The 24,724-nt window shown below is 32.6% G+C and overlaps 1 protein-coding gene across 2 annotated transcripts; it reads left to right on the forward strand.

The window, feature by feature from the left end:
* Positions 1-4,108: 4,108 nt before the first annotated feature.
* Positions 4,109-10,042, forward strand: LOC132029689 (protein SAWADEE HOMEODOMAIN HOMOLOG 2-like). Of its 2 annotated transcripts, none has more exons than XM_059419011.1 (9): positions 4,109-4,366; positions 6,259-6,344; positions 6,444-6,489; positions 6,580-6,715; positions 7,611-7,722; positions 8,806-8,857; positions 8,969-9,112; positions 9,345-9,464; positions 9,559-10,042. In XM_059419011.1, the coding sequence occupies exons 1-9, from the start codon at positions 4,313-4,315 to the stop codon at positions 9,613-9,615; spliced, it is 807 nt and encodes a 268-aa protein (XP_059274994.1). In that variant the 5' UTR covers positions 4,109-4,312; the 3' UTR covers positions 9,616-10,042. The 2 variants fall into 2 exon arrangements, with proteins under 2 accessions (XP_059274994.1, XP_059274995.1); XM_059419012.1 differs by having other exon boundaries at positions 4,119-4,366; positions 7,659-7,722.
* The last annotated feature ends 14,682 nt before the right edge of the window (positions 10,043-24,724 follow it).

Here is a 24,724-nt window from a genome sequence, read left to right on the forward strand (position 1 = left end):
GCAAAATGCCACCGAAATAATTTTGTAATATCCATTTGACTTTGAAAAGCACATATTCTACTCTGTTGGTGATTGAAGAAGTCCGACTAATTAAATAAAATTTATGGAGGGCAAAAACTAGGTGTCAACACATAATAAATTAATTAAAAAGAAAAAAGTAAGTACTACATCCTTATTGGTTGTTAAGGAAAATTATAATTGATGAAAACTCTCCGCTAACCCACTTTGATTAAAAGCGGAATTATGTCTTAAATCATCGGTCTTCTCTCTCTGCTTATTAAAATAGAATGACATACTTCGTCTACCGTATTGTTAAAAGAATTTACAAAGGTCAAGAGATAGAAAAGAAAAACTGATTTTCTCATGAACACAAAATCAAGTGATTTCGCTTAATTCAAGTCAAGAAGAATGTAATGGCTACTTCGAATATGTTTTCTTGACTGAATTACTAATATTGTAGGTTTACGTGTAAAATATTATGTTCTAACGAATATGAAATTGTCGATAGGATTATTATGTTAGATTGTTCATGAATCAAAATCACAGTCTAGCTAGAATTGAAAATCCTTACATGTGGTATCAGAGTTAGTTTTTTTCTTAGATTAAGCATCCTAAGCATTATTGTTTGACCATTATGTATTTCTACAAATTGTATTTGGTAATAGACTAATATTCTAGTACCTGAAATACATAATTATCCTCCTTATCTAGTCCTATTTGCCAACTATACGCCTAAATATTGTGGGGATTCTAAAAATTATATTTGGTAATAGACTAATATTCTATGCATTTCATCGTTTTTTGCTGACATGATTAAAGAGTAATTTCACTCTTTATGAAACGTGTGAGAAGAAGTAAAAATACACCCTTGACTGGAATATAAGCAGCGTTGATTTCTATTTTTGACCGATCAAGCTTCACGACTCCATTTTTTTAAACTTCATCTACCAAATTTTCTCTATTCTTTCAATCATAACTTCTCGATCGTAAATGAAACCTAGATCACGATGTAAATTTATTTATGATTGAAATTTCACTGAGAAACAAATTCTTCAAAGCAAGACAATTGAAGAAAACAATAAGACAAGTTTATGATGATTACATATAAGATAGAAGAGGGAGCTGGTGGAGAATCGCTACAAAGAACTTTGAAGATTGAGAAACAAGAAGAGATATATTAAAAGAAAGAATTATTTTATAGAAAATCTTAACAATCAATCACAAACTGCAAAAGGCCCAGATCATAGCCTGGAGTGAACCGGAATTAAAAATTAAAAATAAAAATAAAGAGTAAGCAAAAAAATGTGAGCTCTCTTGCACTATACGGACAGCTTTTTGGCGATAGACTTGAGACATATTAGAATAAAGCGGTTGATTGCTCAGATTGATTTCGTTTTTAGTTAGGTACAAAACTTTTTCTTAACCATCTATCTTTATATACTGAGGACTTATGAGTAATAGAATTTTTAGCCCAAAAAATAAGATAAGAAATGTGGAGAACAACTAAGTGTGCGGACAATTCCAACATCATTATCCTTAAATACTTCATTGACCCTGACCTTGTTTTTCCTAAAATCGATCATTTGCTAAAAAGTTTTGCAAGAAACAAAACCAACCTCTGGATAATGAGCCAGAGTGAGGATGACCTATCTATGATATCTCACTAACCAGAAACGTAACTCTTTTATCTCACTAAAAATTCTTTATTTGAATCATAAAAAACAATATCCAAATTATAAAAGTTCTTAATTTGAGCTATAAAAGAATTAGGCCACTACCATTATTCGATAGGCCTTTTTAAATGTCGCCTTTAAACTTTGTCTAGAAATTTACTTCAATCACAAAACTAGATCTTTTTCCTACTGAGTCTAATATACTTGCCATAGTATTCACTATATATTACTTTTAAGCGTTTTTCTTGACCTTTTATTCGTAAAGTAGGACAAGAGGGTATTGTTAAGTTGGTTTTAAATATAAGCAAAGGAGAAATGAGAAAAATGTTTTCGAGATTATCCTCAATATTAGGGACAAGCTTTGATTTCTTAGTTGATGGCCTGGTAATAGTTTTGATTTAGGGTGTGTTCAGTATGTAGGAAGATATTTTTTAATTTTCTCATGTTTGTTTGGTCAAAATTTTCGGAAAACATTTTCTTTTGGAAAACAAGTTCCTCAAAATTAGGGAAAATAACTTCCCTAATCAAATTAGGGAAAACAAGTCAACAATTGACATTTCACTAACTACCCTACCACCACCCAACCCAACCCCCAACCACCAAACCCCAACAACTCCCACAACCCCACCCACCCTCCCCCACCCCAATTTTTTTTAAAAAGTTTTTTAATTTTTTAATTTTTTTTTTTGGATTTTCTACACCACCCATCCCCCGCCCTCTGTGGACCCCCCCCCCCCCCCCAAAAAAAAAAAAAAAATTAATTCATTTTTTTAAAGAATTTTTTTTTGGAAAGTTTATTTAAAAAAAGTTTTGGAATTTATTTTTTATTTTGGTTTTCTATGACATCCCCCCCCCTAGCCCAGCACCCCCTCCAAAAAAAAATAATTTCTTTTAAAAGAAAAAGTTTTGAAAAGTTATTTTTTTAAATTGGGGTTTTCTACTACCCCCTCCCAAAAAACAAAAAAAAAAAACAAAATTATTTCAAAAAAGTTTTGAAAAAAATTTCTTTTTTTGTTTTCTACACCCACCCAGCGACCCACCCCTTACCCCCTCCCGAATTTTCTACTTCATATTGAATTTTGCCTTTATAAAAAATTTATAAAAATGAAAAGTTTGCGTGGTTAAATTTGGTGTGGGGTCGTAGTTGGGGGTGGGTGATGCTGGGGTGGATAAGAATTTTTTTTCATTTTTTATAAAAGTTAAATAAAATATATGAAATAGAAAATTTGGGAGGGGTTGGTGGGTGGGAGGGTTGGATAGAGCGGTGGTGCGGGATGGGGTTGGGGTGGGTGAAAATGAAGTGGTTGGGTGGGGGTGGAGGGTGGGTGGGTGGTGGGTGGTGGGGTGGGTGTGGGGGTTGGTGTGGTATGGGGTGGTGGGGTTGGTGGGGCATGGGTGGTATTTTCCGAAAAATATTTTCTACCAACCAATCGAATATGAGAAAATAAGTAAGAAATTCACTTATTTTTTATTACCCAACCGAACACGAGAAAATAAGTTGAAATGCACTTATTTTCCAAGAACATATTTTCCTCCGTATCGAACACACCCTTAGAGATTTTTTTTTGGTGGTTGTTCAGTGGGTAGTGAAAAAAAAAAAGAAGCAAAAAATCACATTTAAAAAAAAATATGACATGCATAAACATGTGCAGTGCATGAGTTTCACTGTCTTACTGAAATCGGTCCTGATCTCATGGGGTGATAATTGTTTTATTTTAAACAAGTCCGAAAATCATAGAATTCCGCAAAATTAAGGTGTGTATTTGAATAAACAAGACAAATTGAGGGGGGTAACTAGTGTGTTTCATATTTCCTTTCAAGCAATTGAAAAATAAAGAAAGACATCATAATTGAAAGTCATTGGGTTCGTTGTTGTTGTTTATCATAATTGAAAGTCTGACATTTTAAAAATATTTTAAAGACCATTATATCTTTTAATAAGTACAAATAACATGAAAATAAAAGTAATTTTTTTACTCAGTATTGAATAATTAAAGCAAAATTTTAATATTAGCAATAATATAAATAACAAAATGCATCAAGATAATTTGAAGCTCTACCAAAAAAGTGAGGCTTTGAGATTGAGAATAAAAAGAAAAAATAAAAACGAAATGAGAACAAAGGAGATTTATATAATTTTATTGCTTAATTCTTTAATTACTCAAAAAATACATGTTGTAATTCATATTAATTAAGAGTTAATTTTAATATTTTAAAAATATATGCAATGGAAGCGTTGATTTATTATCAAGTTCAAAAGATGAAGGGTATTATTTTTCAAACACAAAATATTAAGGGAGTTAGGTGCAATTTATTTGAAGGTTCCCAAAAATAGTTCGGTAAGTTTGTGAAATGTTGTTTTCACCATCTTATTTGTGTAATATATTCTTTTTTAGAAAAAAGAAAAGAAAAAGTTTTCAGGTCCATTATATGCGTGACATTCTTGTTTGAACTTTGAACCCGTAAAAGCGGAAAACCAAACACACCCCTAGATAAAAGGGAAAACAAAACAAAAAAAGCACTCAACACACACAAAATGAACAATAAGAGTATTTGAGAAGGCGCCCAAAACAAGTGTCACTCAATTTCAACTGCGAATGACCCTTTGATCCTTTCTTTTTTGTGTTGTTTGGTTTCAAATGGACCTTCGTCCCAGACAGAGGCAACCATTCTCTGGTTTTACAGAAAATGAGGTGCTTTTCCTATTTCAAAATTTTGTTTCTTATCTTAAAACGCTTTTTTTAAGGTTTGGCTTTTGTGGGTTCTTGGGGAAATTGATGGATATGATGTTTTCTATGTGTGTTTGAATTTTTCTGTTGCATCATATAATAATACTAATAAATAAAATGAAGTGTCCTTTTCTTTTAAATCAACTTGGGCATGCATAGTTCTTTAACAGCTATTGTTGCATGTAAAGACCATAGTACAGTGTTATTTGGTACATGTTGTTGGTGGGAGGTAGCAGGTATATTTTGTGGAATTAGTCGAGCTGCGCTCAAGTTGTCCGGGCACCACATTTGTAAGAAAAAAAAAAGACGCTTTTTTGGCTGAGGTGGTAACAAAGAGCAATTTTTTTGTGAACCCTTGTTCACAAAAGAGCTTGTAGTTGTGTGTAGCATTTTATTTTTGTTGCAGAGTTGAAATTCCATTTCCTTTTCGCTTAAGCTTGAAGCTTGTACTGGTTGCTGTTTGGGTGTCTTTCTATATTGTCCTGCTTATTCGCTGGTCTAAAGCATGAAAATGATTTCTATAGTCTGTAAAAATATGTATTTGTATCATGCAGGACAATTGGTTGCTATTATAAATTAGAAGTTATGTCAAATTTAGCTAAAATGCATAAATTCCTTTTACTATATCAAATTTTTAATTTAGAAGTTGTGGTCTATAAACAGTTGTGCAACCGGTAATACCATATGGATGATAATGTTGAGCCTTAGAGGCCCAATTTATCTACAAGGTGAATGGTGTATAAATATACATATTAAAATGAATTTACATTGGTCAAAATAAAAAATGATCACGTCTAACAATGGATGCGAATAGCACATAAAATGAGAGAAGGTTGCTTGGATGATTTAGTCATGTATATCTATATGCACCGTTTTGTACATGTGACAATATGATGATTGAAGGTGATAAGAGGAAGAGAGATCTAAATTAATGGAGGGACTGTTTTACAAGATCTACAATCCTTTGGAATCAATGCAGACTCAACTAAGATCAAGCTTGAATGAAAGCAAAGGGTAATTATACCATCTAGTTTGGATTAAAGCTTAGTTGTGTTACACTTATATTAGGTCCGATGTTTGCTAGGAGTCTTTTTAGTCTAGTTAGATGTCTCTGTCTCCGTGTAGGGTTCAATGTGAAGACTTAGAGAATCCTAATTTCCTTAAAAGACTACGTATTGAGTATGAGAATAAAATAGACCTTAAATAGAGCGAAATTAAGCATGCCTTGCTAATTTGGGATTTTGGGGGAGGTTATTGATTGGTTTATAAAACTACCCATTGTGCAAGATCTTCTAGAATGGCCTGCTTGATTACTTATATTTGTGCTTTTGGTCATGGTTTATTGTAATTGTGAATTTTGTCATTTCTGCCTGCTTACTTTGTGCAATGAGCACTTGTGTTCAAACCTACTTGGCTATTTGCTCCTTCGAGGATTCGAGTCATTTTCTGGAATTGCCCTATTGAGTTGCACTTAGAGCATTTCGTGGTTGGTTTTTCTATGTCTAGAACCATTATATGGCAACGGTGGTGGGATTTTTTAAGTGAAGAAAAAATCTCTTGAATCAAATTGTGAATTGGACCTACTTAGATTCAGTGGTTGTGGTTCATGTCTTGATTGTTACTTCACATTGTGTTTTATTTATATTGAGCTTTGAGAAGGGGTGAAACTTTATAGGAGTATTACAGATGCATACCTTTGACTAGTCCTCCACATCCCTTTGGCTTCTTTGGACATTATGAATTATTCGTTATTCAGAATTGCAACATTAGCAACACATGTTGGAATTAACAACTTTTTTTTTCAGTTTCTCTCTTATGAATTGCAATCTTTTCATGTTCTCTTGTTATTCAAGCAGATTGAGAAAATGGAAAACTTACTTGAGCAATCAGGAGAAAAAGTTTTTGACCAAAAATTCTGCAAGAAATTGGCGCAGGATTTCAGGTGAGTTGCACTTTCTGCATCAAGTTGTGTTTCTTGTTGAATAATCAACAAAATTGTTTTGTATGAATTTGTCTTTAACACATCTTTGGCATTTTTCAGCCACTCTAAAGGTCGTGCAGGAAAACCGATCGTGAAATGGACCGAGGTTCATAGTTCGATGTACTTACTCCAGGATCTGATATTCTTGGCTGAATGTCCTTATAAAACTAAGTTGTACTATTTCACTTGAATTTAGGTACAAACTTGGTTCCAGAACAGGCAGAAAAGCTGTCTCTCAAACGATAATTCAGCAGAGGCCAACAGGAAACTGCCTGATATGACAGAAGAATGTGCTTTAGATGAAGCAAATCAAAAATGTCATATGCCTGAAGGTCTCTGCTGATCTATGTCTACCATGAAAGTTGATATCTGACATAATGGTTAGATGGAACATTGTTTTGCGGGTGCAGAAATTGCCTTCTTCATCTACTTTCCTCCCTCACTGACCATTAAAATGTTAAGAGTTGAGACTAATACACTATAAATGTTACTCTCTTGCAAGAATTTAATAATGCATACAAATTAAGGTTATCTGATGCCTTCATATCCAATATCACTATTCAGTAGTGTAACTGGATTTGTTTGTTTGTCTCATTTATATGGTGACTTCTCCTTGAAAGGTTCTTAAAGTTACTTCTCATGAATAGTACCTCAAACACCAAGCAAAGAATTCAAAAGTTTCAGTTGCAAACAATTTGTTCTGACAGCTGTATGATCTGTGATAATTCTGCATGAGATTGAAAATATATTACGCCTTCTATCTTCTCTATCTATTCATTATCCTCCCTGAATTGCTGTTGTTTCACAAGTCCTCTCAACAACAACAACAACATACCTGGTATAATCCCCACCGAAGGACAAAATTATTTTAAATTCCTTTTGGGTCCTGTTCTTTATGTCTTGCTTTTTTCTCAGTTTTTTTTGTTCATTAAGCTACTGAGATCAAATTGTGTTCTTGTCAATCACTTACATCAATTCTAATGGAAGGTTTAAGATTTATTTAAAGTTACATTCTACTCGCATTGAATATCAATGGCAAAAGAGATAATTTTTGGTGGTTTCCTCCATCTTAATATGCATACTGCTTTGAGGATCCAGTTAATGAAAATCTTATAACTAATTGCCAAATAAAGAATCACCTAAGGATATGTTTCATTGTTTTGGAAATCAATCTGTTTATCCAAATGATTAGTTCTACTTATGCTTCCTTTATTTCTAAACCTGCAGTTCTTTTGTCAGAAAACTGCACTCATATAATCCGACAAATTCTTCCAGGTAAAAAGGTTCCAGATCTGTCAGACATAGAATTTGAGGCTCGGTCTTCAGTAGATGGGGCATGGTAAGCCTACATTAGCAAACCAGAAAGTCTTTAACTCATTTTTTTCAATAGAAAAAGTACTGGCTACACAGCTATTTTAGCACTAACATTAAGATGCATGTTCAACCTTTTCTGCATTAAGCCATTAAAATGAGATCCAAGAACAGTTTGGATATTTCTGTTTCTAGACTCTCTTCTTTGACCTGTAAAAAGAATCTAAAAATAAAGAAAAAGAAAAAGGAAAGAAGAAAGTTTCTCTTTACTGCTGAGCAAACTACACTGACACGATTGTGAAGTCAGTAGCTCAAAGGATTCCATCAGAATGATGTTACTAGAAAATAACGTCCATTTTCACTATCTTACTTTTCTAACGTTTGTTGTTAGAAGTTTTCTGCAATACACTTTTTGGTGCTTTTCCCTTTGATGGTGGTCAAGGCTGGTTGCAAAAAGTTTTACTTTTTTTTTTTTTTCCGGGTGGGGGAGCTACATTACAATCCTCCCTTCCTGTAAAAATGCAATATGGTGGATATTAAGGGAAATGTATTGAAGTTTTTACACTTTATTCCTTGACCATCTTTGATGGCTAAAACTGTCCAAGCCCTTTTATTCATCATTTATGGCTGAAAGGTAAATAAACATCTGAGAATCTGTCATATTCTCTTAGATCATTGAATCTTGTAGGGCTATCCAACATATTGTTCCTTCAGAGCTGATAACAACTATCCAGTGTCTTAGAGGCTTTTGCTCCAGAATAATGTTATTCATGAAACTAATGGTTTTAGATCAAAATTGGTATCTTGAGTGCAGGTTTTTTATTTGGGAGCAGTTTCATGAATTTCTTATTGGACAACAATCACGAAATGTAGTTTGATTAGTTACCTGTCCATTCAAAATTGAAATTCAAAAAGATTTTTTCTTTGTCAAACCTTAATTCCCAACAGTCAGGCCCACATAATTAGCGGTGGTGAGAATCTGCCTCCGCCTTTCATAAAAGGACAATAAATTTTTTGCTAATGCTTTAGTGATAGATACCTAGTAACTTTCACTTGAATCAATGCATTCGTTGTGGGGTTAATGAAGTAAAATGCTTATGGTGTTTGACAGGTATGACGTTGATACATTTATCTCGCACCGGTTTCTTAGCTCAGGAGAACCTGTAAGTAGTTCAAATTGGTCAAATATGCTGCTTATTTGAATGAGATGTTGTTAGAAATAGCACTAGTTGAACTGAGGAAGTTGATGCTGCTTGACATTTTGTGGAATGCAGGAAGTTCTTGTGAGATATGTGGGATTTGGATCAGAGGAGGACGAGTGGGTAAACGTAAGAAAGTCGGTCCGCGAACGATCTGTACATCTTGAAAATTCAGAATGTAACAAAGTCAGGGTTGGGGATCCTGTTTTGTGCTTCCAGGTACCCCTTTCTTCTATGGAAACTTCTTTTCCTGTTGTTCTAGAAAAAGAGATCAATTAGAAAAGCAAATAACTTCTTGGGCTAGTTCCGTTGATAGAGCGTGTGAAAATGAGATCATAAATGGTAGAAAATATGGATATTCACTATGGCGGCCACTAAGTGGCAGATATATTTGTTTATCGCAGTGTGCTACAACTTTATACTTTGGTTTTTCCTATTTTCATTTAACTAGGAGAGTAAGGACGACGCTAGTTATGTTGAAGCTCGTATTCTAGAAATTCAAAAGAAATTTCATGACATAAGGGGCTGCAGATGTCTCTTTGTGATTCAATATGATCATGATAACACAGAGGTGTGTATTCATAACTCGAGAATATCTACCCATTATTTTTCATTTTGCACTAGAGATGAGTTTATGTTATCACATTTTATTCTTCTTGCTTCAGGAAACTGTTCATCTGAGGAGATTATGTTTCCGGCCAAGCATATTAGTGCGTCTGTGACAGATTTAGTTTTGAGTATGTTCGTTGCAGCCCACATATTTTGCCTTTCGACGTTGCACAGATTTCTACCTTCATTTGGCCAGTAGGTTTAGATGCAGCTTATTTTTGCTTCTTGTGGCCATAATTAATTAGACCAATATGCTAAATGCATACTTCTGCTGACAATCATATGCCTATTATTTCATATATCTGTGTTCTGGTGGTCGAACAATTGTATGTGTCAAAAACGATTCGTAGAACACTGTCAGGTGCAATTTCTGCTCAGTGCAGTTGCAAATTTTGGAAGAAATGATTCGAATATATAGAAGTGTCTTCTTGCAAGATGTGTATTGCACTTCTTTTTGTTCGAATTACTAGGAACTACTTGTATTAGAACTACTACGGATTGTAATAATTTTAGGTTCAATACTGAGTGCTTAGACCAGCATTTTCTTTTGTATTGATGCATATCTAAATATTATATATATATATATATATATATATACACTATTACTTTTGAAGAAAAGATAATGAACGTATAAAAATCATTTAAATATGTTATAAACAATTTTTTGAGTGGAAATATATCGACTTATCGCAAAATGTGGAAATGGTTGATCCTTAATGTTCACGTCAACAATCATTTATGATCATGTTGAAAGTATAAAAATCATTTAAATATGTTATAAACAATTTAAACACGAGGGTGGGTTTTTTGATACTTTTGCGCCGTTATCGGAGCAAAACCAACACCAAAAATCATTGCACATCCAACTAGCCCGACCTATCGCATTTACAAAATGAATTTACAATTAAAATGGTTGGCACAATTTAATTGAGTTGCACAATTTAAATCCACAATTTAATTGGCTACTTAATGGTTTTTCACGTCAAAAACAATCATTTATGATCATGTTGAAAGTATACATAAACTTAAGTATTCCTGACGTAATGTTTGATCATAAGAAGATCTAAATTACAATTTTTTATACGTAAATGAGATCATGAATTTCACAATTATCAATAACTATAATTTTTATGTTTCTATGTCAAAAGTATGACCTTGTAACCAGTACTTATACATTTTTGTCCCGTTGATACTATATTAATACGTAAGTCCATTTAATATCTTAAACTCGCCATCCACAATATGGGCCATGAGAACTTAAAAAGTTTAATTGGAATATTATACTAGAATATAAATTGTTAGAAGGGAGAAGGGGAGTATCAATGTAGAGACAGAAAATGGTTTTGAGAAATGAAACCAGCTTAGCTTTCATTACCCAACTGGCTATGATAATTAGCTACAAAAGCAGAATTAAGCTAGCCAAGAACCTCCTCTGACTAATTGTGTACTACACTCCACTTCATATCTACAATGTACAACTAATTGCGGCTACCGATATTTTCAGTTGGGTGATTTCTTGGATAAGATGCATGATGACCAATCTGCATCCCAAAATATAATCACCTTCTCAAGCGTTCTGATGTAATGATGTTCATCTATAACCCAGTCTAGGTTGATTCTTGATGTATCTTACCCAGAGGCGGACTCAGGATTTCAGCGCAATGGGGGCACTATTATTTTTAGTACATCAATTATTAGCTACAAAATTAGGCACGCCACTCTTAAAAAACTTATTGATTACAATAGCAAAGTACAAACTTCAATATTATCAAATATAATTAATTTGGTATTAATATAACAAAAGTACATCATCAACTCATACTTGAACTCGATGCGTTTTCATTTGAAAAATAAAAACAAACACGACTTTTCAAGATCTTTAGTTGGTAATATGATAAAATTTTAGGGCTTAGTATAAGATGATACAACTTTGAATTAAATTAAATCTATAAAGTTATGTATTCCTCAATCCCTAGTAATTAAATATTATTATATACTTATATAATAAGTAATCTATATTAATCACTAAAAAAGAAGGGAAAGCTTTACCGTAAGAGAAGTCCGAATCTTGGCTCGAATTCGATTGCCGGAGAAATTAATGAATATCAACAATAGATTCGACTATGAATGACGTTCCTAACTTAGTGATTTGTGAGAAAATTGATAATGTAAGAAGGGTTTGAGAATGGAGAAAGCCAAAGGAGTTTCTTTTTGCTTATTACGTTGGGAAAAGATCTTTTGGAATTTGGGGCTTTCGCGGGGAGGGATTTAATGAAAAAGTAAAATGAGAAGGGGACTAAATAATAAAAAGATTAAAAAAAAATTAAAAATCTGCATTAAATGCAGGTTTGTAATATAAAAAAAAAATTTGTAGGAGCCGAGATTTGGACTCTTGAAAATGCAGAACTCCTACCACCGACTACTTTAGCAATTATGTTTTGAGGGTCCTTTTAAAATATATAATAGTTTTTCAAAATATATAAATATTACTACCATTTAGAAGAGGGAGTTTGGCATGACGTTGTGGACCCCTCATAAAAAAATAAAAAAAAAATTTTTGGCCCCCATATTAATCAAGCCCTAAAAAATTAAAAAAAAAAATTGTAAAAAAAATTGTGAGCCCCATATTAAACTTAAAAAAAATTGTGGGCCCCATATTAAACAATATCGAGTATTAACAAAAAGTGGAACCCACCACATCCAAAATCATGGGAAAAAAAAAGTGGACCCCATATTAACAAAATCAAGCAATAAAAAAGTGGACCCATATAACAAATCAAGCAATATTGAAAAAAAAAAGTGAATCCCATATTTAAAAAACAAACCTTTTGTTAAAAAAAAATGTGGGCCTTATTATTAAACGATGCGTATTCGTAGCAAACACTAATATAATAAAGTTTTAAATTTGGTTATATTAATGTGGGCTAAATTATATAGAAAAGGTGGGGTTGGGCAGTGGGCCCAAAAAAATTGTACATATTTTAACAAACTAATATTTTTTAAAAAAATATAGGGGATTTTAATATTTAAAAACAACTACTAATATTTAAAAAAAAAAAAAGCTTACATATTTTAAACAACTAAAATTATTTTAAAAAAAATTGTGTCCGTATTAAACGGGTAAAAAAAAAAAAAAAAAAAAAAACAAGTGGAACCCACACATCCAAACTAGAAAAAAAAGTGGATTAACAATTCAAGAATTTTGTAGGAATCCTATATTAAAAAAAAACAAGAACATACTTAAAATACAAAAATCTTAGAAAATCAAACAATTAAATCAATAATGATGGATTTATTGTCACATACGTATCACAATTAGTGAGAGCAAATGAAATTATTGTACAACAACATACTTAAAATACTTATATATATATAAAATAGTGGAACCATCTCCAAACTCACGGGAAAAAAATGGACCCCATATTGACAAAATCAAGCAATATAAAAAAAAATAAAAAAAAAGTGAGTCCCATATTAAAAAAACAAACAATGTCAAAAAAAAAAAAAAGTGCAGACTTTGTATTCGTAGCAAACACTAATATAATAAAGGTTTTAAAATATTAATCGTGTTTTGAACATAGTCTCTATATATATATATGCATAAAAATAGTCAAACTAATAATGTCCAAAGGTGGGCCCCATACTAAATAACATCAAGCAATATAAAAAATAAAAATAAAAAAAGGAAGAAACTATATAAAGCATGGGTTTAGACTTGCTTCATCGTCAATCCGTTGTCCCCAAAAAAAAGGTGGGCCCCATACTAAATAATAGCAATTAAAAAAAAAAAAGGAAGAAAAAAATTGGAACTCACCATCTCCAAATTCATGGGAAAAAATAACCGGACCCCATATTAATAAAATCAAGCAATATTAAAAAAAAAAAAATTGAACCCTATATTAAAAATATAATATATAAAAAAAAAAGAAGTGCCTTTTTATTGTAGCAAAACACTAATGTAATAAAGTTTTAGACTCATCAATGTTATATTAATCGTGTTTTGAACATAATATATGTATATATATTATATATAAATAATTATAATAATGTCCGAAAAAAAAAAAAAGTGCACCCATAAAGGGTTGACCGCATACTAAACAACATCAAGCAATATATATATATATAAAAAAAAAAAAAGTGGAACCCACCATCTCCAAACTCACGATAAAAAAAAAAAAAAAAAATATTAATCAAAATAAAAAAAAAAAGTGAACCCCCATATTAAAAAAAATAATGTAAAAAAAAAGTAAGTCGTAAATACTAATATAATAAAGTTTTAGATACGAAAACTACAATGTTATATTAATCGTGTTTTGAACATAGTGTATATATATATATGCATAAAAATAGTGCAAATTAATAATGTCCAAAAAAAAAAAAAGCACTCCACATTAAAAAATCAAACAATATTCATGTAATTTCAAAGTATATCTCATTGAGTCGATAATGATGGATTCGTTCTGCGTATGTCAATCCATTAATTGCAAATGAAATTAAACTTTTCTTCAAAAGGTTAGGTAAAATCATACAATTTTCTTTCTTTTTTATATTGAGATCTAATCTAGCTATTAAGCATTTGTATTTGCTATTCAGTCATGTCATTTATTTGTTATGTTTACTAAAATAAATATACTTAAAATATTTATATTTTAAAATAAGATAAAATTGAATTACTTTTTGTTTTTATTCTTACTCCAATAAATGTGAAAAAGAGATTAATGTCGTAAAAAAAAATATATCAAATGGAAATCAAATAATGAATAAGGTAAAATTAGTCAAATTATAATTCTAATCGGCGTTTTCTTAAAAAATCATGCAAAAGACAACATGACAAGTAAAATGAGCTAAATCGAGAATATTTACCAAAAATTAAAAAATAGTATTTCTTGATTTCTACTTTGTTTTGTTTTAAACATGTAAAATTAATTTAATAATTTAATTAGAATTTCCAAATCAAAATTTGACAAAAAATAATAAGTATTTTACACTTTTAAATTAATCGAATTATAAAAGTATACGAGCTTTAAATATTGCTATTGTTTATTTCAAAGAAGGAAAATAGTTCTTTTTAAACAAGTCTTCTCTTTTAAAAAATATTAATAAATTTGCCGATTTGTATTCGTAACAACCATTAAAATAATAAAATTTTAGATGTCTATGTTATATTAATCGTGTTTTGAACGGACGATATTTTTCATGTATATGTAGAGTTTTTCCAAAGTTACGGGGTCACGTGTCCCCCACCCTTCAAGCTGGGTCCGCCCCAGAATTCTTACCACATGTAATGGTACATCACAATTCACAGTGAGAATCTTTTGGGAATTGGGATATGCTTGAATTGGCTTAAGCTCTGTACAACAAAGGAAATGTCTTAACTTGTTATAGTCAGGTACACTAGCTTTCCAATCAGCATCTAATATTAATATGGCAATATATTCTCTTATCTTCCAAGTCGTTGTCATCTTGAGCATCAAATTGCTTGTCATACTCTAAGCTAGTGAGTTTCTGATTTTGTTTCAAAGGGATTGGGACTAGTACTCCTCCCCCTAACTCGCATTATGAAATTAATTCCAAATCAAATCTACTTTTATTCATAAGTATTCCCTTGACCTCTTAAATTAAATAAAAAACAATCCCAAAAAGTACAATAGTGATCCAAAATGACTTTGGCCTCTTGAATTAAGGACCTGTAATCAATAAGTCATCCACATAGACTAGTATTATCACAGTGCCACTGCCATGTCTTTTAGTAAAAAAAGAGTGCTGATTGTGAACCTTGACTGAATGAGAGTTGTAATAAGCTTCAAATTTCATTGTCTGCTTGTCTGTTAAAAATTACTATATAAGGATTTAAGTAGCTTGCACATTTTGTTCTCCCCTAGCTATCAAAGCCTTGTGACAAGATCAGGTACACTTTCCTAAAAAATATCCCCTTGAAAGAATGCATGCATTATAAATATTCATTTGAACTAGTGGGCAAGCAGCATATTGAACAGTAATCGAAACAACACTTCTCACAGTAACCATCTTCACTACAGGAGAAATGTATCATGATAATCTGATCTCTCTTATTGCGTAAGACCCTTGGCTATTAGTCTATCTTTAAACCTCTATATACTTTCGTCCGTCCTATACTTCAAATTATGGATCCTTTTGCAGCCAGTGAGTGTTTTACCTACCGGTAGTTTCACTAGTTTCCAACTGTGACTGTCAATGAGGGTCCAATAATAGAAGGGAAAGTGGAGACTAGAGAGTTAAGCCCTGTAAAAGGGAGATAGGAAAGAATAGCTTAAAGAAGCAGAAATAGGATATAGAGTAGTAAAGGAATGGACACAATATGTAAAGCCAAATAGGGGGTCTGGTAGGTGTATCAAACCTTCTTAATGAAACAACTTGAACAGGTGAAGATTTAGACTCTGAGGAGAAAAACACAGTTGAAGATGAAGTAGAATAAGAAGTACCTGAATACTTCCTCTATCCCAATTTATGTGGCACTTTTCGTTTTTCGAGAGTCAATTTGACTAAACTTTGAAGCAAAAATGGATTAGATTATCTTAATATTTTAAGATTAAAATTTATATATTTGAAAACTACATGAAAAGTGTTATAATAATTTGCAACTTTTCTCATATCAATTTGGTGAAAAAACACATGTTAAAATATTAGTCAAAGTTCATACAGTTTGAATCTGGGGAAACAAAAAGTGCCACATAAATTGGGACAGAGGGAGTAAGGTCGTTTGGTGCATGGTATAGGCTGGGATATCCCAACACTAGTTTTTTTGTATCAGGATAAATTTATACCTTCTACCAAACTGAGTATAAAATGAAGCATAGTCCAAAGGGTGGGATATCCCACCTTATCCCACTAAGGTTGAGATTATTTTAACCCCGTGGGAGATGGATAAATTAGTCCTGGTACTATAATCCTGGGATTATAATCCCGGGATAATTTAGTCCGCGTACCAAACGACCACTAAGTGTTAGAAATATCTTTAGAGTATCATGTGCATCTGCACAAGAAGTAGAAGGGCATGTATCATATGTGAAAGAACTAGGTGAAAGGGTAAAGGAAGAATGAAACAGAGGTGGTGTCGAAGAAGAATTATGTGGCTGCAAAAGAGCAGACTTAAAGGTGTTTAAACTGAAAAGAAAAATTGATTTTCTAAAGGATCAAAGAATGTTAAAGCTTGTATCTTTTCTGAGTATATGAACAATCCATTAAAACAGCAGGAATCACTTCAGAAAGAAATTTATCTGAAAAATTTGGGTTAGTTGCATGGCAGACATCCAAACGCCTTAAGATGGTCAAGGAAGGACATGCACCATGAAATATTTTATAAGGAATTTTTTTTTGATAAAATTGTAGAATGGAGTCTATTGATTAGGAGAATGAGGGAGGACATATGCATCCCAGAATTTAAAAGGAGCATGAGCTTGAAATTCAAGTGTTCTTGCCACTTCTAAGCAAATGGCTCTACTTACTTTTAGCCACTCCATTTTGTCGTGGAGTGTGAACACAAGAGCTTTGACGAACTATGCCAAGACATGTAAAAAGGTTTGTACATTGAATTGAAGAACTCAAGACCATTATCAAATCTTATGACTTTAATGGAAGCTGAAAATTGAGTTTTAACTAGAACAAGAAAGGTTATGACAAAGACAAGATAATGGCATCACTTTTCATTCTCATCATCTAATCCCAGGTTATTCTAAAGTAATCATCAACAATTGTAAGAAATAACTTGTTGTTATTCGTAAAGTAAGTCGATATCGATCCAGAGAATAGTGAGAAATGTTCGAAAGACTTAGAGCAATAAGCAAATTCAAATTGGATGAAACTATTCAAGGAAGTGAAAATCAAGATGGTTGTTGTACTAAACTAAACGAAAAGTAAACAATTTGTGATGGGTGTTTTTGTGATTGGGAATATCTTGACAAAGGTTGTAAGAATTATCGAGATGAGAGAAAAGATCTAATAAACACTAGCGAAGTTGATCTTGGAACAATTCCACCTACTTTATTTCGGGTTACTAGTTGACGGGTTAATTATACTTTGTGATATTCTCTTCGGAACTACTCACTTTGTAATGTTACTATAACGCCTATAATAGTGTAAAGAGGGTAATAAAAATAAATCGAATGGAAGTAGGGCTAAAATCTACCTCGGTAGCGAATCGATTAAATCGACAAACTCTATTTATTCTTATTACGTGCGGAATTCCCTTTCTCAACAATTCCCGCCCACACGTATAGTGTCTAACTATTCCAGATAATCAAACAATTAAGATCAAGAATAAATAACAGCTTAAAATATGGAAAATCAATGATAATAATTGTCATCAAATCAACTTTGGTCTTTCGCCACAACCCTAGAATTAAGAAGTTTAGCTACTCATGAATCAATCATAGACAAAAGAATTCATGAATAACCTAGGGTTGAAAAAGATGAAAAATAAAAAAACTAGAGAGAGAAAGAGAAGAAGCGGCTCACAAATCCTTGAATAAATCCCCCGTTCGCAAATAAAACTCTATATAAGTCTGGGTAAAAATAAAAAATAGAAACCAAATCTATCGAACGGAAAGCCGCATTCCCGGGCTTTTCTCCGCATCGCGGAAGGATCCACGCTTGTTTTGGGGCTTCTCGCTTTCCTTCCGGAAGGATTGATAGAAATCGAAGAAAAGCGGGCCGGTTCGTTTTTTTCTCTTTTTGTTCACGAATCTCCTAATCGTCATATAGCTCCAAAAAATTCAAAGCCTGAGCTTTTCCATCGTTTGTCATCTTCGTACCTACACACGTGAAATATGACGGCATCATGAACGAATCATAAGAGTAGGATGTAAAATGACACGAAACATAGATATTTGTGCCAAATATCATTGGGAAGAAACAAGCAATAACCAAATTGCACGACGAGGTAACAGCGGAAGAAATAACCAAGTCTAAACTTCTCACACTCTCTCACAATAAACACTAGCACAAATTTTTACCAATCTCAAGCAAAAATAAATCGAATGGAAGAGACACCAAATTTACGTGGTAAAAACCCCTCTCGGTGAAGAGAAACATTAGACCTTTTCTTATAATGTGTGTTCTCCAAATGGCTACAACAACAAAGCCAAGAACGGAGCAACAATACATAAAAGATAGCACCAAAACTAGCGAAGAAAGGAGAGAAATCACCCCCAAAAATGTGCTACTATTCGTACTTGAAAACTGGAGCCACAGACCACGAAATCCGATCTTCACCGTTGAAATCGAAGAACCAAACCCCCAGTTCAAATTTTAGCACGATCAACGGTTAACGAATCAGAAAGCATTTAAAGTGGACTGCTGTAGCAGAAAATTTCGGACGAAAATCCTTTCTCTCTACGTTTTATATTATATAGTTCTTTTATGTTCTAAAAATAAGAAATTGATCCTATATATAGAGGAAATTTTAGGCAAAATTAACTTTCAGTTCAAATTGGATTGGGTTTTATTAAACCTAACAAGAAAGTAGTTACTCCTTTATCCTTTTAAGTTCATTATGGACCTACACATGCATAAGTTAGAAAAGAGATACAATTTTCTTGTTGCTAGTAGGAATCTACTTGTCTTGCTAAAGGGCAAATATTACAAGACAATGACTTCTTATTCATCAAATAATTCTTTAAGGAAGTAATTTTCTATAATACTACTACTGAAGCATAATCAAATCTTTGATGCCATATTAAAAAATGATCTGGAAGTGTAGATGATAAATAGTGTTGAGTGGGGATTGGAATTGATGATGAAATTATTGACATATCAGGTGTAGATGATAAATAGTGTTGAGTGGGGATTGAAATTGATGATGAAATTATTGACATATCAGGTGCTCTGGCAGGGGATAGACTTCTTGGTAGGTTAAAGTACGTAGTGAACATTCTTCTCTTTATCAATCCCCCTCATTTTAACATTGCAAAGGTCTAAAGACACATTTATCAGGTTAGTAAATAACATAAACACTTCAGTTCTTCTAGAAACTGAAAATAGATTGTAATTGAAGTGTGGAACATACATCACATTAGTTAACTGAAGATCAACAAGTAAGGTAAGTGATCCCATGTATGTGATAGATGTAGTGTAACCACTTGGTAGATGAATTTTACTAAAATTAGGTGAAGCAAGAACGGGATAAGTTAGAAGACCCTGGCTAGAAACCATGTGATTTGAGGGTCCAATGTCAATCTTTTGAGATTAGCCTTTGTGGCTGCAGATAATTACATATTTGAACACTTAATTATAGGCGTTGTCTGTTCACTATTAATCAATTTTAAGAGCTATTGATAAATTTCTTAGAACTAAACTTAAAAAGTTACAATTTCGTCAATGGCGAAACATAAAATTTCATTGAAAACTGTATTCACGAAATATAAATTCGTCCACATCTCAAAAGTTTCACACTACTCACTGGTAACTTTTAATTGTTGTTCATGCCAACTCAGACTTCAACAATCGGTAGCTCTGATACCATGTTGAGAGGGAAAAGTGAATCTATAAAGGAGCTAAGAGAAAGGGTATCACGTGGAAAGGGAGAAAATAATTTTGAGAAATGAAATCGACTTAGCTTTCATTACCATCACACATTAATAAGGGAGGATAGCAAAATTTTGTAGACCTCAGAAGGGTTATTTAGAAATTTTATATCTTTGATGGTGTGAAGTTGTCAGCATATAACACATGTTGTTACATTTTTCACGCATATACCAATGTTGTACTCATTTTTTTTTCTTAAACCTAAACCCCACCTGGGCCTTTGTAATTGGTGCTCCAGTTAGTAACTTTGTACTATCTCTTCTTGTTCCTTATAGATTACTCCCTCTTATTTAAAAGAAAAAATTACTAGGCATATCTACCTCTAAGAGATAATTATTGATAATAACTACTATTTAATTTATTTATATTTCGTAGCTATAGTCATTTTGTAAATTACGCTTCGTAGTTATACCAAATGCATAGAGTTATTCCACCGTATCAAGCTTCTTCCTCACCTCTCTATCTCACTCTCTCTTCTCCCTCGCCTCTCTCTCCTTTCCCTCTCTCCGGTGCCATCTGGTGGAGGAAGTCCACTGATAGGCGTTATCTCGCCAATGCCCTCCGTCGGCTCCTGCGGTGCCCTCGTCGACCCTCCCCGTCTCTCCTTCCCTAGTTCTTCACGGTCACCGCCGACCCTCTGTCAACTCCTTCGCCGCCATCGACCAGTCCATCTCCTCCTTCTGATTCTTCATCGCCATCAACTAGATCTAAACTCTTTGCCGCCAACGACCTGATCTAAAAGAATCAAAACATGTAGATCTCTTTTTTATGCATTTTTTTGGCAGATCTGTATGAAATATAATCTATCTTTTGAGTGTATTCTTCATTTTATTAATGTAAATATAGTGCGAATACATTATTCAAAAAAGTCGCATTTGTATGATCCACGGTGGAGTTGTTGCAGATCTGTATGAATACAGTGTATCTTAATTATTTTTTGAGTAAATATAGTGTATTTTTAAAGGATTTGAATATATTCTTCATTTTTTTAATACAGTGGTATTTTATATTTAGCCAGAGATCCGACCGGATTTGATTGCACTCTTCGTTTTTAAATACAGTGAATTTTGCATTTTAATCGGAGATTTGACCGGATTTGATTGTATTCTTCATTTCGTCATTTTTTGAACGTAAATAGAGTCGAATACATTCAACCTTGCTACGTCCGGTGGCAACCTTGATGATCATAACTCGAATACAGTCAAAGGAAAGGATACATCAGTATATAAATACACTAAAATACACAGCTCCGTCATGTATTTAAATGCACTGGAATACAATCATTTTGAATACACATGTATTCAGAGAAATTAAGGTTGCACCTATTCAAATACAGTCAAATACACGCGACGTTAGATAAGGTTGGATACAGCTGAACAGTGTGTTCAAAGAAACTCAAATACAGCGAATTGCTCTAAACGAGCTACGAAATATAAATACATAAAATGTAGCTACGGATTGTTAAAAGTTTTTAAAAGGTAGTGATTCCTTTAAGTTGCCCTATTTAAGAAAGAATGTCCAATTAGCCTTTATTTTTTGATTAAAAAAGAGTGTTCACGTACCAAATCAAGAAAGAACTTACCTTTTTTCTTTTTCTTTTTCTTTTTAGATTTGCCCTTATTAAGTGTTAAGTGACTAAATCCCAATATCTATTTAATTAGAGGTAGTTTAGTCAATGTACCTATTTTTACCTAGGAGTTAATATTTTCTTAAGGTGTGTGCAAATTACTACGTGGACACTCCTTGAACCGGAGGGAGTATCTTTTACATTATTTGTGTGTTACATTTTGGTAAAATTTAGGTAATTTTGGAGCCGCATTTCGTACATCTTCGTGCAGTTACTCCCAATTATACTGTCATAGTTCGTTATAATATTTCTCAATTTTCAAAAAAAGGTCTAATAAATAGGGGTTACTTAGTAAATAACATTTATTGTTTTTTCTTAATGAGTGTAAGAAGACATAAAACGACAATTGAAATAGGATGGCGAGAGTATTTTCTTAAGTGATGTACAAAAAATAAACATGACATTTGAACTCATAAGTTGTGATATATTTTCGATAATTAATGCACGTAATACTAATTATATTGCAATCAATGACTATACGTTACTCATTTATATTGTATTACCTCATAAGTTACAAATTGTGTTGCTTAGTATAAATAATAGAGCATAGTTCTTCATTGCATGCTAAAGTTACTTTTCCTCTCGTCATTCCAAAATCTTTGCATAAAAAGTTCTCTTCTTATTTTGGCTGTCTTCTTCCCGTTATCGGTATTTTTGTCATATTACGCTATTTTCTTTTTAGTTCTCCAATCTTTGACTCTTCTATAATCGATATTATGGTTCACTTTTTCACGACTAATTGATTTTGTTTTTGAAATATAAAATTTATGTACTTTTTTATGTGCACGGAAGTTGTTGCAGGTTGAGAGGGAGGGTAAATCACGAGACATTGAAAATTTGCAAAACAAAAATAACAATCTCTCGAGGTAATATTTTTCGAGGCACATTGTGGTAGAATTTCTTTTATTTTCTTATTATGTTTGATTTTAAAATGACTCCAAGTTTCTGATAGGAGGCTACAACATCAGATGGAAAGAAATTAACTCCCTAAGAGCTTGAAAGTAAAAAAGATAAATGTATATGTTTTTTGGTAGTCAATATATGTACCTATTGTTACATGCACACATATCCTACTTCTTTTATCTCTTTTTAAAATATGCTAATAAAAAATGATGTTAATCTAAGTTCTACCTCTAATAATAATATTATGTTATAAAATAAAAATTATAAAGTAAATACACCAAAGACAAGTATTTAGAAAGAGACTGATATATTATTCAACCTATTACTTAAGAGAGATTTCATTGTATATATAACATTCTACAAATGAACTCCTATTTATATGAGGTAAATGGACACTGCTTGGTGCCCAAGCAATAAGGGTGACTTGGTGACCAAGTTCACTTGGTGATCAAGGAATCTTGCCATCCAAGTTAACTTTGAAGATATCTAATTTACAACACTCCCCATTGGATGTTCATTAATTAGATGATGTGCCTCGTTAAAATCTTATTAGGAAAAATCCTGTGGGAAAAAGTCTTAATGAAGGAAAAAGAGTACACATATCTAGTAATACGCTTTGAGAGGCCCTTTTTCATTAAAAACCTTACCAAGAAACCCCAAATGGGACAAAATCTTGGTTAAGGAAAAAGAGTACAAAACGTATTTACTCCCCTTGATTAAAGCATCACATAATTCTTGAAGATGATGTACTCTGATCTTGTATACCAACTTATCATATCGTTGGCAGAGCATTTGTGATCAGATCTTTCAAATGACCATTTGATGAACTAGTTGATGAACTGCATCTTCCTTTCTCAGATAGAGTTGCATCATCACCATATAATTTTGCTGGAATCACATCAAGTACATTCCTGGCTTGATTTAGCTCTTATCTTTGTATAAACTGTCATGTAGAACAACATGGTATGACAGTAACATGTCATGGGAATAGATAATATATCTGGATCGAACTCTTACGTTGATCAAATGAATGTCCTGTATATCCTAAAAAACTTGACAATTTTTGTTAGAATAAACACATTCATGTCAAGGCTTTCATTTGCAATATGCAATTGATCCTATTTCACATCTCTATATAAGAGAGAGATTCTATCATGCTTATAATTACAGCGAGATAGATAAACGCATCAATTGCACAAATATATGGTACTTCAGGACCAATCCAATTTCTCATTTCAACTTCTTTTAGCAGATAATCTACTGCTTTTGGAAACTCTTCAAGAACTCCGATAATATTCAAGTCATCATCAACTTGCACAACAATATGAAATATACTGATTATCATACATAGACAAGGGTAAACATGGTCATAATTGTACCCTTCGTTAATGAGTATTCATTAAGGCGATTTCAGTACATCAGCCTTGATTCATTTAATCCATTTAAGGATTATAAACAAGTTTCCCATGAATTTGTATATGCTTCAGGCATTTTTAATCCTTCGGAAATTTTCATATAAATTTTGTCAAATAAGCCATATAGGCTGTGACAAATTCTATCAGTATAAATTGTGACCTCTTCTGATGTCTGGACTACAGGTCCAATCGTTTACCAAGATGCATCATCTCACTTGGTAATTATTTTTATGTCAATATGCTTTAAGAGACGTAGAATTCTGATCCTCACAACCTTATGCTACCTAGTACTTGATCTCAACGGGCATGACAAAAATTGCATTCTACGCACCTTATCTTCGATGCATGAAACTTTAATCATCTGACATAATCTCATTAACACCTATCAACTTCTGAAACACATAATCTACATTGGAACCTTATCGCACGATCTCCCTCTTAGCTCAAAAGCTAACGTTTTAAAGCCTGTGGATCTCTTAAGCTAGTGATAAGTGGTCATCTAATGATTCTGCTAATTTCCTCTAAACTACTAATGACTCATTTCTTCGTCTTACTTCAAGCAAGTCTTACTTACTGGGAAAACTGGATTAATTAATTGAACGGGTTTCTAATGTACATAACTGCCATACTAGCTTGATCAGTCTTGGGGAAAACTTGTTTTCGATAACTCTTAAAGGCTCTTCTTCTAGGTTGCTCTTTTCTGCTTAGATGGTTTCT

Source organism: Lycium ferocissimum, chromosome 9, assembly GCF_029784015.1.
Source record: "Lycium ferocissimum isolate CSIRO_LF1 chromosome 9, AGI_CSIRO_Lferr_CH_V1, whole genome shotgun sequence".
Taxonomy (NCBI): domain Eukaryota; kingdom Viridiplantae; phylum Streptophyta; class Magnoliopsida; order Solanales; family Solanaceae; genus Lycium; species Lycium ferocissimum.

Coding starts and splice junctions, on each gene's coding strand:
- LOC132029689 (XM_059419011.1), top strand. CDS start 4,313: ATGGACCTTCGTCCCAGACAGAGGCAACCATTCTCTGGTTTTACAGAA. Junction 6,490..6,579: donor CGATCGTGAAATGGACCGAG/GTTCATAGTTCG, acceptor ACTTGAATTTAG/GTACAAACTTGGTTCCAGAA. Junction 9,465..9,558: donor ATGATCATGATAACACAGAG/GTGTGTATTCAT, acceptor TTCTTGCTTCAG/GAAACTGTTCATCTGAGGAG.